This window comes from Emys orbicularis, chromosome 9 (assembly GCF_028017835.1).
Source record: "Emys orbicularis isolate rEmyOrb1 chromosome 9, rEmyOrb1.hap1, whole genome shotgun sequence".
Classification (NCBI taxonomy): Eukaryota; Metazoa; Chordata; order Testudines; family Emydidae; genus Emys; species Emys orbicularis.
Window position 1 is genome coordinate 82,126,105 of NC_088691.1, and position 17,925 is coordinate 82,144,029.

Genomic DNA, 17,925 nt, shown 5'->3' on the forward strand with positions numbered 1-17,925 from the left:
GGGATAGCAGATACAGTATTTTGTGAAATCAGACAACAGTCTACAATGATGGTGAAAACAGCCTTTGTCACTTTGAAATGCTGGCCGCTTCACCTCCATGCCTAGACAGCTAATTCTGTGCTTACAGAGAATGAAGTGTCCTCACCATGCTAAATTAAATTAAAAAGAGGCAATCTGATAAGGTAAATACATATTAATCATCCTCTCAAAGTATTATCTAGCTTTTTCATCTTGATTTCATTATTTTCATCTCGTTCTCTGAAATTCCTTCCAGAAAGGATCTGTTTACACTGAAAAGTTCAAATTATTCATCTCATACACAACGTTGGCACTTTTCCCCTGTTGTTCTTTAGCTCTTCTCTGAAGCATTCTTCTCACTTACATAGCCACAACTGACGAACCATGAAAAAATGCTTTTATCTGATGAACCGTTGCTCTTAGCAGCAGGAAGGTGAGAAGAGAAGGGAAAGAATGCTTTTCTTCTCATAAATTTGAAATGATTTCTCACTCTTTTCTATATTGTGCTTAAAGAATACACTGTAAGGAGAGAATGTGGACTGGTGCTTAGCACCAACGTGAAGACACCTTAGAAAAACCACAGATCAAATAGATTAGATAGAGGTTAGATCGGGGGAATGGGAATCAGGGTCCTTGGATTCTATTCTTGACTTTGCCATTGATTCCTTGTTTGATCCTGGGTGCCTCATATTGCTCCTACCTCATAGGGCTACTGTAAGTGTAATTAACAGATGTAAAATGCTTTGAGAACTTCAGATGAGATAATACATAAGTACAAATTATTTATGTATTTATTATTATTATTTTATTGAATATAGCCTGGTAATATCACTTTACAAAAAGTATCTCAGGATACTTGCTAAGTCTGAAATAAAACCTGTTTTAATGTCTGTGTGAAAAGAAACACAAGATCAAAACCCAGCTAATTATATCTGTTCTGATTCTTGTGTCATTGGTAATTGGGTTCTTAGGGCCTGAGGGGACAAGAGCTAAGATGATAAGTATAATATACTGACTGTTATTACATTTTGTACATAATACTGGTAGCAAATTACCTTCACTAGGATTTTGCCTTTCAAACTTTGAGGGCTAGGAAGCTGCTTGGAATCTCCAGCGATTATAGATGACAAGTCCAGTTTGTCACTGAATATTTCCATGAGGTACTGAGCAATCTTCTTTTGCTGCTGGATACTACAATGATTCTCAATAGACAATACCACCGGAAACCTAAAACAAAAGCAAAACCCCCAGATAATATCATAACAGCTTTTCAAGATATATGACCAGGCAGTCATAATGCAACTTAGAAAGTAGGTTGTTTTACATTCATCTTGCTCTTGCAGTCTCTGTAACAGCAATTTTGTTTTTAAAATGGTGTTTTTCATCATATTATTACAATCATATCTCCTTGAAGAAAGCATGAAAACTGACTAATTGTGATGAGGTGTACAAACCCCACACTGGGCCCAATGGGGTTGAAAGGCAATACTGGGCCCAGGTAACTCTACCCCTTTGGGACTGCAGGAGCAAGTTAAAAGGAGCTCAGAAGGCCAGGCAAATGGGGTGGATAGGCTGCAGGAGAGAGTTCTTCTCCAATAAGCCAGATGGAGGGTTGAGTCTGAGATGGGATTACAGAGCGGGTAAGGCCCTCAGGCAGAGCGTTTTCTACCCACCACATCCTGCAAGGCTCTGCTCCTTTGGACTCTTCTGTTAAAAGAGTGACTGTTTGGACTATAGGGGCCATACCTCAAACTGAAGGGACACATAGATAAGAAGTAGCCCAGAGCACTGGACTTGGACTTGCTGCAGGGAGGATCCTGCCAGTGTTGCTTCCCACAGTGCCCTGTGCTGGGACCCCCTATTTCACCCTCCCCACTTCAGGGCCAAGCCCCAGGTGTGGGTAGAAAGCAGAAAATTCCCAGCTTGGGATCAGGAGCAGGCACCTCTATTGCTTTGACAAAGAGACAAGGGGCTGGAGGTTGGGTATGCTAACCACTCAGCTGCCCAGCTCTCTGAGCACCCTATCACACTAATGCAGTAGTTTTCAGCCTGTGGTCCGCAGACCCCTGGGGGTCCACAGACTATGTCTAAGATTTCCAAAAGGGTCTGCACCTCCATTCAAACATTTTTAGGGGTCTGCAAATGAAAAAAGTTGAAAACTAATGACTAAACTCAGAGGGACACATAGTTTGGTTGAGCCCTACACCACCTGGACCAAATTCTGCATCTTGTTACAGTGATGCAAATCCAAAGTCATTCCACTGACGTTAACAATCACTCTGGATTTACATTGGTGTAATTGCAGGTAGAATTTTGCCCTATATTTTTATCTCATTAATAAAGACAAAAAGAGCCAAATTCTGCCCTGACATACACCCTTTGCACCATGATTGAAGTCAATTGGGGTCTCAAGAGCTATAAGGCAGGTCCTAATTTCTAAAAACAGCTCAGTGTAGATCCATGTTGTTTGTTTGTGGGTGAAGGTCCTCTAAAGAGTAAGGACCCCATGACACTCTTTGTAAGACCATGTGTGGGTGAAAATATCCCCTCTCCCATTGTTTTTCAATGTGCATCAGTTGTTTGATTGGCTTTAGCCTTCTGCCCTACAGACAGATGCACACAGGTAGTTCTCTGTGTGTATAGATAGTTACCTTCCCTTCCTGAGTAAAACAGGTATGAAAGAAAAACCCATGTGGAAAATGCCACCAGCTTTCTAGCTCCATTTGGTGTGAGGGTAAAGATCAATATGATGGCAGAACAGACATGGGAAGATCTATAAAGCCAAGATCCACAGGAATACAGGCACAGATCTCAGACCCAATAGTCTGCCATCTCCTCTCTGAGGCCATTACACAGGCTCCCTGTTGTGTGGAGGAGGAGTTAGGAGATCAAGTGATCTACAGACCACGTTCCCCTCTTAGGGCTCTGAAACTTAGCATGCAAAGCAATACTGTTGCCCTGAACAGGCTAACTCCCCCTCTGCAGCTTTCAGAACCCTCACAAGGGGAATAAGAGTCTATGGTGGAGCAGGGATATGAACCTGGATCTTCCAAGTTCTCAGCTAGTGCCCTAATCACTGGACCGGCCTTCTCTAATGGTCCTTCTCTAGTGCCCTAATCACTGGACCGGCCTTCTCTAATGGTCCTTCTCTAGTGCCCTAATCACTGGGCCGGCCACTCTACATCCTCTCACCAAACCTATCTCACTAGAGGGAAGTATTTAAAAGCTCTATAGGTTCATCCCATGGAGTTCTCAATTTTCTCGGCCCCAAAGTTTTTATCTTGGTGGAAGGAATGATCTAGCCTTCGTTCTCAATGTATCATGTTGTGTTTACAGTAGGTGTGGTAGTATCATGGTTGATTTTAATAATATGGTATATTCTATAATTCTGAGGCACAATGGGATAAACAATGGGCAGAAGGTTACCATATTTACCCTTGAACTTCCTGGATTTTTTTACTACGAAGATTTTAGAAATCTTTGTCCTTTTTCAGGCAAATCTGTCACTGAAATTGAGGACACTTGTCCCCGAAAGCAACGTTATGCCACTAATTTTTAAGCAGAATTCCCCACTGAAAATCAGTGAAAAATTCTTCTTAAAAGTGGACCAAAACAACTCTGAAATTCTATAGTTATGACTATCTCCATATATTAAACAAAAAAACTATTGAGCTGGCGATTTATAAAAGATCCTCTGTAGCCTGGGTATTGATTAATGGGAAGATAAAATGTTCACACTGTTAAAAGATAAATCAAAGTTAACAACAGGGAAAATAATCAGATTCGCTGTGTGTTTGAAGGAAGAAATTTACATTGGGATACAATATTTTCATATAAGATTTACTACACAAGAGAAGTATACTGCTCTACGCTCAGAACCTGCATTGCACTTACTCGTTTTTGACAAAGGCATTTTTATTGATAGCTTCTACCACATCTCTGAAGAGTATTTTGGAAGTAAAGGTATAACCATGGTGCACTACTGGCTCTCCATCTGGACCATCCCAGCAGTCAACTGTCAAGACAAGAAAACTATACATGAAAAAATATCCAGTGTCTTATACATTTTTAAAAATTTTCTTCTGAAGGGGAGAGGAAATGTTTTATGTTTTATATGCTCATGTAAATCAGACACGAATCCTGAGTAATAAACTGATACTTTCATATTGTATTTTGTACAAACTATATAAAACATAATGGCAAACAACCGAAGACCGATCTCTAGTATACAAACACTGTGATAAATTAATATTCCCTTCAAGTATAATTACAAGGATCTGCTGCCATCAGAACCAGAATAAAGCCTGCGTAAGAACATTCAGCCTTAAGGGCCTGACCCTGCAAAAGCTAACTCACATCAGTAGTCCTTACTTGTGTGAGAAGTCCAGTGTACTCCTGCCAGTAAATTCCACTCAGCTCAATAGGACTACTGATGTGAATTAAGGCTGGGGGGAAAGCCTTTCTATATGCTATCAAAGATGGTTATTTTCTCAATTATCTGCTCTCAGAATATGATTATTTTATTTGTGGGGAAATATAAATCAATTTTCACTCTGTTACTTCAGTTTATATATCATCATCTCCATACTGTAATATGAATATGTGAAAAATTTCTGAGTACCAAAACATTCTGATTACCAAAGTGATGCTCAATCTACTATCACTTGTGAATCACATTTCATTCATGAAAAAGTATTTTGAATTATTTTATTTCAGAAATGAGACTAGAAAATGTAATAGCAAATCATAAGCAAATTAGAAATAAGAAAATCATATTTAATTACTTAACTCTATTAACTGTTTGCAATTTAAGTTATCATATACACTACATGAGTGGGCAGGAAAACCAGTTTCATCATAAATGTATTTATAAATTGGTTTACCTATCCAGTCATGTTTGTAGAACAGCTCTATTAGGTCTTTGCAAATGTAAGTTACAGTTTTGAAACTGTAACTTACCAGATCTGTTCATGGGTCTCAATTATAATACACATTTTACAGGGCAGGGAGGTTATTTTTTTGAATTCTGAGTATTAGCCTCATTATAATGCAGAAAGATAAGCTTATTGCCAAAAAGTTTGCCCACCCCTGCATTAAAGGCTACTAAAGCTCTTAAGGGCAGTACTTCTTTATCTTAAAATATAGGGTGAGAATTGCTTGCTGGACAAATGATCTAATCAACTATTGCAGAGCCTACGATCTCCCAGTGTTTGTTCTTAACACGTTCTAGTCTATCTGAGAATGCTGTTACTAACTGTAAATCTGAACACCGAGTTTCTAGAATGACTGAGATTCTTATAATTAAACTCAGATGGCCAAATTTATCCCCGGTGTAACTCCAGTGATTTTGATGTTATTAACTTTGAGTTTGACTTCAAACTCCACCAACTTAGTCTCAGAGATGTTTCATACAGAAACACCAGGTTATTGGGCTATGACAGATATTACTAAAAGCAACAGGAGGAAAGAGAACAATGGGGAAGACATGGGAAATGTTATTAAAGCCAATGTTAAGGTGAGATATTTAATACAGGAACCCAGAGGAGAAACCAACAGTGGCTATGCTGTGTCAGTATGAGACACTCATCTCAATGGCAAACATTACTTGTTAAGATTGCTAACAAATCAGACTTACCAAAGAGGTGAAGATAGTGAAGTAAAATATGAGCAAATTGATTTGCACATTCAGTGCCAAACTTAAAACTTAAGAGAAATGTCTGTCAGACTTTACAGAGCTTCACACCCAAACAAATAACATTAAAAATACCTTCAACACATCGACAACCATCCTGCAACACCCGGGCATACATCTCCACTTTGGACTGAGATAGAAGTTGGTCTCCTGTCAGGTATGTATTGTGAGATGAAGCAATATAGTAGTTACAAAGGGGCTGATCCATATCCTGGTGGACTTCAGAATGCAACGGGTTAAATATATCACAAGCAGAACTGCGCATGAAGCTGGTGAAACCTTTGAACAAAAAGAAACAGTTTTTCAAGAGAGCAGTGTACCTGGACAGATTAACCTTACTCGAATACACAGGTTGATAAAATAGATACTATTTATGCTAAAGCCTGTCAGTGTTAATCTGGCACCCAAGAACTGCTGTGTCATGTGGGATGAATCCACCATCCTGAGTATCTGAACTACCGTGTATGGTTTGTCTATTTCTTTTGCAAGCTCCGTTGGGCGAGGGCATAGACCAAATTCATTGCTAGCATCAACAGGAGTTACACCTGCTAAAGTCAATGGGCGTTCTGACCATTTATGCCAGACAAGTCCATCATTTTCTCCTGGTCTCTACAGCATCACATGCACTGTTGTCTCTCAAGAAATATTAAACAAACTACAAAACAGACAAAACTGAACAATGTAGTAATATGTTTACAAATCCATGCCTATCAAAACCAGCAGCATTTGGACAGCAATGGCACTGAGCTAAGGGATTCATAAGAAATCTATTAACAAAGAATAGCGGAGGCAGAAATTTGGATTCAATTGGTAAAATATGAAAGCTTAAATAATGAATGGCAGCAACATGGCAAGACTAAGAAAAGCATAGATCTGCAATCCCATTATCAAGTCTGTGTTCACATCATATGTTTCCTTCATGCCCTTAAGGAGCATATGATGGAAATCTGTGTAAAAATTCTTTGAACCCCTGGCGAGTTTCTCTGGGCCAAATCTGATGCACACACTTAGGCAAGTGCTGTATGCTAAAACTGTCTCTTGCAGTTCAAACAAAAACATTCCCATAAGAAACAGAACAAAACAGCTCGTCATTGTTTCCATTAGAATTTACAAAACTTCCTTTCTTCAAATTATTTGATAAGATTAAAAATTATTTATCTTAATCTAAATACCACTGCAAACAATCAGGTACTTTGTACCCAAACAATGACTCGCTGTCATTAAAAACTGCCCTGCACAGATGTGACCCTCAGCAAGCTGATATTTCCTGACTCCTTGGGATGCGTTGTGCAGTGGGGGAAGGGATGTCAGTTGCCTCTGCAGCCACATCCCTCTTTCCAAAGACCTGGGGAAGGGATGTCAGTTGCCTCTGCAGCCACATCCCTCTTTCCAAAGACCCAGTCATTTCCCCATTCCTCCAATGGGGAAATGACTGGCTTGGTGTAAGGGAGGGAACGGGAGCCTCGTGTTGGGGGTGTGAGGCATCGAGGGGATGCACATTGTCTTTCTACTGGCCCAGTGAAGATTATAGACCAAGAGTGATATATCCTGGGTGTCATAGGATGGTCGTTGCCTGGAAATGAAACCGATCCAGCACACCTTGTGACCAAACAGGTGTTCCCACTTAGGGTAATTAAGAGCCATGGCAGCACCTGGGCCATGTAAATAGGAAGAGAGCTGGTGAGTCAGGCCTGCTTGAGTGCACAGACTTGAGGAGCAAAGGACAGGGACAGGGGCAGGTGACAGCTGCCTGAGAGAGACAGTCTGCAAGGAGTGGAAAACTTTGCAGGCCCTCACTGGGTAGAGAGGCTAGTGCACTGACAGTCCTGAGCTAGAAAGGCTGAAAGGGCTGAGAGCTAGGAAGCCAGTGGAGGGGCTAGCTGCTGGCCCTTGCTGAGCCACAGAGCCAAGGCTGGAGAGGGCTGAAGGCTGAGAGCAGGAGAGGGTGATGCCTGCTGAGGCCTGGGAGTCTGGTGAGAGATGTCAAAGTTGCACTGGAGAGCTAGAGCATGGTGAGAGATCCCATGATGAGAGATGCTGAAGCCGTGCTTGGTATGTAGCATGTACCGTCTGGACTATGCTGGGGAATTTGGGACTGTGCTTATGGGATTTGTGTTATAGTTTATTTGCACAGGATTTTCTCTTATGATAAATTAAACTGCTAAGGCTATTTTTATTGGGAAAGACTATTTGGGCTAGTCCTGGGGACTCTGAAGGAGAAAATGAGGCAAGTGTGTCTGTTGTGCTGTAGCCTGCCACAGGAGGGCGCTCCAGGAGGGCAGGCAGCCCTATGATACTGGGATAATATTATCTCTTCCATGGAGCCTTCTTCACCAGTGGGATCCCTCTTTAAGTGAGATGTCGGGACAGCTGGAGCCAGAGTAAATGCCTGGCAGCTGCTGGGAAACAGGTATGGAGGCACGGGGCCTGCAAGGGGATAGTCCTGACCTCCTGGAGATCCCCCAGAATTCTGTACTGGTAACCATTTCCTTGTTGGAACCCACACTAAATGCAACACTGCAGGGATGTTCCAATAGGTCACAATAATGTGAAAACGACCTAAATCCAACCCTAGCATAAGTGGACACAATTCCCGTTTAAATTAATAAGAGAGCTATCACTTATGCCAGGGATGAATTTGGCTCCTAGGTCTCTACCATATCCTGACAAGGAATCAGAGGGCTTGATTCTGATATCATACCACTGTGACTCCACTACATCAGTGGAGTTACTGATTTACACCAGTGTAACTGAGATCAGAATTGGGACTAGAGTTTAAATAGCTAACTTTAGAATATGGAATTTAAAATGTTTTAAAGGGACACAGCAAACTATTAAGACCCTGAATGTAATTAAATGTGAGGAGAGTGTTACTAAACCTAATAGGAATAGAAGTGTTTTTGAATGTTTAAAATGCCACAGCTTGTTGCTTTGTTTTGTTTTCTTAATTCTAGCTTAAGTGAATTGCCCAGAGTAACAGAACTTATGGCAGAACTATGAGGGTAAATCCAGGCCTCCTGTTTCCTTGCTCTGCTTTAGCAAGAAGATGATTCTTGTCCCTACAAAATCCACAAGCAAATTAATCTGCTCATGGAAGTTACCTTGTGGGCTAATTAACCGACCGTAGCACTTAAATTATTTCAATCTAATTCTGAAAGATTTATTGATACATGCAGATTTGAATATGGTATTAAGTTGGTTTCAGAATTAATATACCACCTGCAGCCTTGTTTTTGCAAATGAAAGGAGCAAGTTTCTAAATCTTGTACGAAAATACTCTGGGCCCCACTGCCTTCCCTGCTGTCACTTACATGAGTGTAAATTAATGGACCACTGTAGAGTGGTTTTACACTAGTGTAACAGCACAACTGGCCCATTTTTTACATCAATGAAAATAGGTTATGGTATAAACAAACACAAATAAACAATTAGCAATAAGAACCCATACAAATTTGTATGCACTCTTGTTTTAAGTTGATATTGGAATCACTTGCAGTACAATTGTGGCTGGTGGTACAATACTAGTCAGGTATTTCAACCTGTTGTTCTCCCATCTTTCAATCCATAACTTATTAAAATACCCCCCAAACAATCATGTGGTGCCTCCATATTAATCTGTTGTAGTCATCAGACATTAAAAGCCACATCAAGGAAAATGTTGTTAGAACTCTTCCACTCTACTGCAATGGAAATAAATTGGGAATCAGACACTTTACCTTCTATCCCCAGAACATTTTGCTCCTTGTTTTCTTCTGAAACTTCAAACTTCCTTATGATGTCAAGGCAATATTCTGTGGTCACATTATTCATCTGCACAAAAATGACAGCATTGGTGAACATATTTTTTCTAGTATGTGACCAACATGTCAAAATATACTTCAGACCCCTGTGTCTGGCTGAAAATCTTGTGATCAAACACTGAACTCAGTCAACCGTGAATAAGACTGTCAGTAACACTATTCTAAAATGACCTTTGGTTTTTTTCTGGGGGGAAGAGGGGGAAGGAGAGGGGGGAAGGCGGGTTGGTAAGTCTCCACAAGCCTCATGCTCTTTATCCTTTAACTTTCAGGATGAACATGGTAGAGAATTGCTAATCACAACTATACTGGTTGGTTTAAGAGCTGAAAATTTGCAGGAAAGAGACTCTTTAACAGTTTGAGTTCCAATATTATATCAGTAAGTACAGAGAAAGGATTGATACTGATATTTTGAATGCATTTTACTTTAAAAAAAATCTGATTTTTTCCTCACACCTGTTTTCGACAATTAACTTCACTGCTTTCAACAGTTACTTGTGATACACAGGAGATGTGACAGAAGAATCTGGTCCAGAGATAAAAGTCTGGCCCCACTGAAGTCAGCGGGAGTTTTGTCAGGATTTTTTCCTAGTTATCTCTTTTCTATAATGACAAGTAGCTTTTTTCATACCCTAAACTTAACAGAAGAGAAGTGAAAAAATGGTTAGGTTAGGCATATTTTTTCCACAAAAATGATACTATAATATTTCCATAAAGCTTCTCATTCTTCACCAAAGTTAGTTCAAACACTGGCTTTGCACAACTTCAAATTAAGACATCAATCATACTTCAAGCAAAAGATTCCAGGAAGATTGATGTTTTCTTTCTCAAATTGTACCTAGTCTGTATTAAATATTATTGCTTCAGGCAAAGGCAACAAGGCAGATTACTCAGTGTTGTAGGTTATTTGCTATTCACGGTTCAGATTCAAAGAAATGTTCCCTTGGTGGCTTGTTGCTCTTCCTTCTCGTTGGCTGGAGGAATTTACTTTCTTTTGGCTGGCATTTCCAGTGACTTTACTACTTTTATAGCCTTGATTTGCTTTTCATCCTCCCTACCATTGTCTGTAGGTAAGCAGGCCCAAGTACCAACACTCACCTTTGTGGAGATCTTTTGAGGAAGGTTGAGATCCTTGAGTGGAGCTCTTTAAGGGCCTAATTCTGCCAGGTGCTGAGCATCTCCCAAGAGATGGTGAAGACCCTGACTCCCATGACCACTTCTCAAGAAGCACTCAGCACCATACAGCATAGGGCCAAAATGTGAAAGAAAGTGGAGGGGGGAGGGGAAATCTTAATGTGCAAACAGTGCCTGTAAGCGTCATAATGGGAGGAAAATAGATAGTGATATTAGTAGATATAACATAAGATCGGCCATACTGGGTCAAACCAAAGGTCCATCTAGCCCAGTATTCTGTCTTCTGACAGTGGCCAATGCCAGATGTCCCAGAGGGAATGAACAGAACAGGTAATCATCAAGTGATCCATTCCCAGCTTCTGGCAAACAGAGGTTAGGGACACCAACTCAATATGGACAGAAGTGAATTATCCTAGCTAGTGAGAAGTTCAAAAAATGTCACCAACTGAGAGGAAGGGACAGAGTCTCATCTACTATCCCCAGACCTATGTGCACTATTTAAAACTAGCAGTAACTTGGGAAACATTCATGTCTGTAGCAGTAATGGAACCTGAAATATTGCTGGGCTGCACACGCAAATGGGCAGGTCTGATATTCCATCTAGTAGAGGGCAATGATGTCTCATTGCCTCTTGTAATGGTGACTTAACATTCTCATATATTAGAACACTCCCAGGCCCTAATCCTGGAAAGATTTACTCATATGCTTAACTCTATGCACTGTGAGCAGTCCCCGTCAAGGAGTTACCCACAGTGCATAAACATAAGCATGTGCATAAGTCTTTACAGGATCAGGACCAGAGAGAAGCCACATCTGATGTTTCTGCTGTCAGTTACAGCAACTTTATACTAGGAAAATCCATTAACTGCCATAAAGTTACTCCAGTGACTGAAGTGAGAGCAGAATCACTGTCAATATTTGCCACTTCATCAATGACTGTAATACTAAAGTACTTTCTGTTCAGTCAGGAAGGTACTGCAGTTACAGCAGGTACCTAAGGATGTTGAGATTCTAGTGATACACAGAGAGAGATATTAATCCTGATGTTGCTTTGACGCTGTTTCTTTGGATCTCATTTGAAAAGAACCTTGGCTATTGAAATGCAAATTGTCAAGCAAAATGAGATGCCATTATCTGCAGGCCTGTCTCTCAGAGGTTTACACGTGTTCACTCAACCACAAAAAGTAGTTCTCTAATGAGGTTTTCTGGCAACTTTTTAATGCACACAAATGCAACTGCATAAAAGTTTTCCTGGCAGAATTTGATCTTTACTCTGCACCAGGAATCATTTCATCTTGCACTGCTATTTGTTTTTTTTTAAAGTCCAAATAACAATGGTACAATGAGGTCTCCCCTGACAACACAGTCCATAAAGCCAAAAGGATCTGATGTCATTCCAGCATGAGGACGTTGGAAAAGTTTGGCAAACTGGTCATCCAGATCTTCTCAGATGTCTTCTGAGAAGATCTCTGAAACCTGTCAGATGTCTTCATAAACCAGGATAGCTGGCTTTATCAAGAGCTTCTGCCAGGTTGATACAATCTATGTAAACATCTACACATTGTCCCTTGGTCTTCCCTGCAATTTTGGAGTAGATAAGGTCATGTTAATAGTGCCCTATTGTGATTGAAACCTACTTTGTGATTTTTTGAGTGTAGATGGTCTATGCCAGTGGTGGGCAACCTGCAGCCTCCGGGCTGCATGCAACCCATCAGGGTAATCCGCTGGCGGGCCGTGAGACAGTTTGTTTACATTGACCGCCCGCAGGCATGGCCGCCCACAGCTCCCAGTGGCCATGGTTCGCCATTCCGACCAATGGGAGCTGACTGGCCATGTGCAGTCCATGGGCCGCAGGTTGCCCACCACTGGTCTATGCTCTCTGTATGTATCTATAACACTGAAGAGATACCACAGTCACTTTGAGCTCTTCCCCTCAGATACTAATGATATTGGTCTCTTTTAGCTATTACGATACTACTTCTGACTCCCAGGTATTGCATAGAAATTAGAGGGTGAGTCAGTGTATCACATCCCCACTTATAAAGGTCAGCAAATGTTCCTGGGCCTCCTGGATTTTTACAGATTTCATGGCTGCGATGGTTTTGCAAACATCTCCAAAAGCAGAAGTTATCCAGGGTTATTCTGCACCACCCATTGTTTCACATGATATGTGATAAACCTGTGGTAAAAATGGATGGTAAAATGTTCACACCATTAATGCATGATGCATACCTTTGTCAATAAGGCTGTAAGACACTTCTTCTAAGGACCATAGGCATTTGTGGCAAACTGTACTAAGCCTAAAAGCACAGCTAGACCATCCAGAGTACCGCATGTCACTAGTAATGTCCCTATTTGCCAGTATTGGCTCCAATTCAAGAAAGCACTTAAGTATGTGCTTAAGTCCATACGCAAGACAATGCTTAAGCATACACTTGAGTTCTATTGATTGCTATGGGATTTAAGCCTATGCTTATGTGTTATTGTGAATAACATTTTCCTTAATGGGGACCATTGTTTGGGACTGCTAGATGCTACCATAATACAATCAGAAGTGTGGCCCCATTGTGCCAGGTGCTGTTCAAACCCAGTGTAAAAGACAGTCCCTGCCCTGAAGAGTTTACAGTCTAAATGGACAAGGGAGTCAGACAAAATGGACAGACCCAAACTAATATCAAGCAAAATATATGCAAAAACTGAAGCAGAAAACACAACCAGAATGTCAAATTATTAAAGTGAGGGAGACTTCTGCTGAAATTCTCTTTCTCAACCATCATCATCATCAATTGTGTAGATGAGAAACTTATCAGGTTGCGCAGAAGACTGCGGCTGTCTGACCATGTGCCTAAAGTCTATTCAGTCTCCCTCTGCACAGAGGTGCCTTCTACACCATTAGCAGGGTTTCGACATTCCTGTGTCTTTTCCTTTGCCTCTGCCAGTTTTGAGTGAGCACTCAGTACTCTAGAGGAAGCAGGCACATTTACCTTTGCTTTACTGGGGTGCGTAATGCAGGATGTACAGCTAGATCAGTTACAAAATGAATCCAACTGGCAAATGTTTATCCAAATCTAAAAATTCCAAATACACACTTGTTATTCAGCATTCATCTCTCCTTTGGTATTATACTTTTCTTTATTTTTTGGTTCATACAGTAGAAAATCTTTTAACCTATTATATTTGATTTTTTCCTTTAACAGAGCCTTTATAAATCAGCTCCACTGTAATATGATTACTTTATTAGCACACTGCTTCACACATCACATCTAAGAACATTTAAATTTTAAAAAGTCAGGGTGAGCAGATTGCCAAGCATGTTAAAAACTGGGGTTGTAGTAGAGGTTTGTAGAGGTTTTTTTCTTCATCTTTTAATAAGCAGAGATGGAAACAATTATATTATCAGCTGATTAAATTCTATACTGAGAGATGCATAAACTTTAATTTGCTATCTCTCTTGCTGTTTTTTCTTAGTTATGTGACTAGAATAATTTCAGAATCGCTACATATCAAAGATTATGTTTCTATAGTGCTGCATTTTTAATATATTGGATTAGCTCTAAGTACTATAACACAAGAAGAGTAAGATTTTGATGGCTATTCTCAAGGCACTTGTCTTGATAAATATTTTAAAATTACCCTAAATGCACTGATGGTTCAACCTATAAAGAGTCTTACATGTAAAATACAAAAACTGAAATGTCTGAGATAGTAGGCATGACGACACAAAGGTTAATCCTGAGACTTCAGTTGGCCCAACCTTGCACTGTAGTTATAATTTCTGTTCTGAGTTAATGAGATTAGTTTTGATGTTAGTGTCTGTTTTTTCTCAGGGTCTTAAAAATATAGTTTGCCAAGAAGGTGAAATAAAATCTCAGCACTCTACAGGCATTGAATTTTCTTGGTTAAATAGAATAATTGGCCAGTGTTTTTGAGAGTTATGCACCAGAAGTAGCATCTGGTTTAGTGGCTCTTCCTTACCATGACTTTTAATGCTAAAAAGTAGAAGATTTGGTATTTCTAAGAATTTTCACTTAAACTTTCATGCCAAGATGCCAGTAGAGAAGGAGGTTTAACAGGTTTTGAACAACAGCTCCAAGATTTTAAGATGAAGTTAATAACTTTGTCATAATATGACCATCCTGCCCCTCTCAGCCCAACCCCTCACAATTGGTCCTTCTCAGCTGCATTACAGAATCCTTAGAACAGCGTTCCTAAAGATTGCTCAGGGTTTTCAGTGCTTCAGAAGAAGCAGGGTGAGCACTGGGTACATTTGTTTGCAGTGCTCCTCATGTCTGAGAGAGACCGGCTGCACATGAGTGAGCAATTTCTTTTCTGTAGAAGACAAAGAATGGGAAATGGAGTGTGACCCGCGAAGACAACAACTGGTGAGCATCTTGGAGGCTGTGACCCATAAGCTGAGAACTGCTGCTCTCAGCTAGTGGAAAGAAACATGACATTAGTGGATGACATGCAGGTTCTTATGGACTAAAGCTTTCAACCAAACCTCAATACAAATACCGAACATTGCTAGTATACTGAAATAACTATACGCTGTAATCATAGGACAGAAATGTCTGTCAGCTCATACCTCTCTCCCTCCAAATGTTAGAGAGAGCACAGGGGATGGCTTAGTTTGCTTCTTAGAAAATTTTATTTATAACTCTAAGCTAAACCTGCATCATGAGAAGCCTACTAGAATTACACAGGATAATAGAAATGAGAACACTTCACTGGAGAAAATAACTGATTATCCAAGCTCAAGTAGAGGTTGCTCTTTAATTGTAAAAGGCTATTCCTAGCAGAGCCTTCTTTCATCACAAGCTGTTGAGAATTACCTTTTTCATCATTTCCACAGGCTCCTTGATGTCTGTGTGGCAGTGTTTGCGTGTGGAGTAGGAATGAAAATGTCTAATCTAGGCAAAGGCTACAGCTGTTAAGGGACAGGAATCCCTTCACTTGTGCTCTTTTAACTTTAACTTGAGAGAGATGACACAGACTCTCCATTCTAATTAAAATTTACTTTCATTAAATTGTAAAATGCCTTCTACATGAATGGTAATGTTTGAATATAGGCATATATGGATACATCAGTTACTGAATATGGCTAATTAATACTGGAACTTAAATCTTTTGAATGTAGGGATTTATACGCTGCTGCTGAAAGACTGATTTTGATGCAGGCATCTTTCTTTCAAAAAACAACCCTCTACAGGTTCAGCAAGATGTTGTTTTTGAGTATGTGAACAAGTCATCTGTTGGCCTAAAATAAAATGTCACAAACTGGTGACACTATCACCTGGCTTGCAGAGGAGAGAGTGGAAGGAGGATGTCACAGTCCCTCTGGGAAGGATGTTAGTAAACTCCACCATCCAACAATCAGATGTTAGCAAAGCAGCAGTAGAGTGATGAGTAAGGCTCCATGTTTGTCACGGAGGTCACGGATTCTGTGACCTTCCATGACTTCTGCAGCAGCCCATGCGGCTGGCCTGGGAGCCGCCTGAGCAGCTCGGGCAGCCCCTGGGCCAGTCGCACCTGCTGTTACTGGGGCAGTCTCAGACCCCGCAACCCCCCAGTTGCAGGAGTTTGGGTGTAGGAGGACTCAGGGCTGGGGATTGGGGTGCAAGGCAGTGCTTACCGGGGGTGGGGGGCGGGGGCTCCCTGGAAGGGCGATAGGAACTCCCCTCCCTCAGCTCCTAGCTCCACTTGCTGCCTTCGCCCGCAGCTCCCATTGGCCACGCTTCCCAGCCAATGGGAGCTGCAGAACCGAGGCTTGGGGCGGAGTGGAGACAGCACGTAGAGCTAGGAGCTGGAGGTCGCTGCTTCCCAGGAGCCGGGTAGGTAACCTGCCTCAGCCCCACCAACCCCTCCCCCCCAGCACCCATGGCGTACACCCTCCCGAGCACCCGCAGCACCCCCAGGGCCACCCCCAAATTTAGTCAGGACAGGTCACGGGCCGGGAATTTTTGTTTACTGCCCATGACCTGTCCATGACTTTTACTAAAAATACCCTGGACTAAAACGTAGCCTTAGTGATGAGATGTAGGATGACGGAAAAGGGGCACATGGAGATCAGGGAGAGCTCTCTCACGTAACATTCCCATCACTCATCAATAAGCTCCTCATAGGGAAGAGGGAATAAGATAACAGGAAGGGCAATAGGGGAGCAAAGAAGTTGGGGAAAAGAATGCAACGCCAAGAGTGTCCATCCTACTACCAGGATACCAGCTGGTGGGTTTGTTTCAGATGAGTAGTGATGAGGTAGACTTTGCTTTCTCTCAAGAACTAATTCTCAGAATGCAGAATCAAAATACTAGATTACATCAAGCAAAGGATATACCTTACAATTAAGCAACACAAATAATCACTACAAAATGTCAAGTAAACAGAGGACACATACTTATCCCAGGTGGGGATTTTTATTTTTAAATGAAGTCTGTTCTGCTATCCACCCCCAAGAATCTCTTCAGTTGTGTAATAGTGAGACAGAGACCCAGCATGTTATAACTGCAAATCAAACTAACTGGGCATGAAAAAATAAGGACAAAGTGAAGCAGTCTGTGTACAATCACTGGTATTACAGTGAATAAAACACAGCCACAACAGCAGTCAAACCCAGCATGATTGGCCTCTGTCACCAGCAGTGTGCCTGCGCAGCCAGCGGCAGGTTATGAAAGTCACAAATTGGGCTCTACAACTGTAAATGGATATAAAGACCATAAACACATGCTCTTTAGTAACAAAGAGACAACTAACTTCAACCATCACTGCTGCATAAGCCATATTAAAGCCACTCAAAATTCTTCATCAAAATATTTCTTGGCAAAAAAAAAATGATTGTAGCTAAAATTTAAAAATATTTTATTGAAATTTTCCAGTTTTGAGAGAGAGAAGTTTTCAGTAGAAATATTTGATATTTTTCAGGAATTTTTTTTATGTTTAATGAAATTTTGTGGCTTGTTTTCTTCCCTTGAAAAAAACAAAAACAATTTCTGGGAAATTTAGAACACACCAAATAAAAAATGTAAACTTCCTGATAAAATACATTTTTTTAAAATTATCTCTATTACTACCTGTGATTATGTTGCCCTCTAGTGGTTCTTGTCTACAAAGGACACTATTATTATTTATTTGTATTCTGGCATTGCCCACAACATGCTAGGGTGCTGTCCGCATACTAAAGATAACTTTCATACACAAACATCTTAATTTATTATATGTATGATTGTAGCCCTTAGGACTCCTAGCCATGGATTAGGACCTCACTGTGCTAGATGGTGTGCAAACAAA

General features: G+C 40.8%; 1 protein-coding gene across 3 annotated transcripts in view; it reads right to left on the reverse strand.

Annotated features, from left to right (window-relative positions):
* Positions 1-17,925, reverse strand: part of PLCH1 (phospholipase C eta 1) — a 161,577-nt gene that overhangs the window by 58,275 nt on the left and 85,377 nt on the right. For all 3 annotated transcript variants that reach the window (XM_065410844.1, XM_065410843.1, XM_065410842.1), the window contains exons 6-9: positions 9,427-9,520; positions 5,786-5,989; positions 3,913-4,033; positions 1,074-1,245 (exon numbers count right to left, since the gene is read on the reverse strand). In XM_065410844.1, coding sequence (XP_065266916.1) covers positions 1,074-1,245; positions 3,913-4,033; positions 5,786-5,989; positions 9,427-9,520 — 591 coding nt within the window. The remainder of the gene's footprint in view (positions 1-1,073; positions 1,246-3,912; positions 4,034-5,785; positions 5,990-9,426; positions 9,521-17,925) is intronic.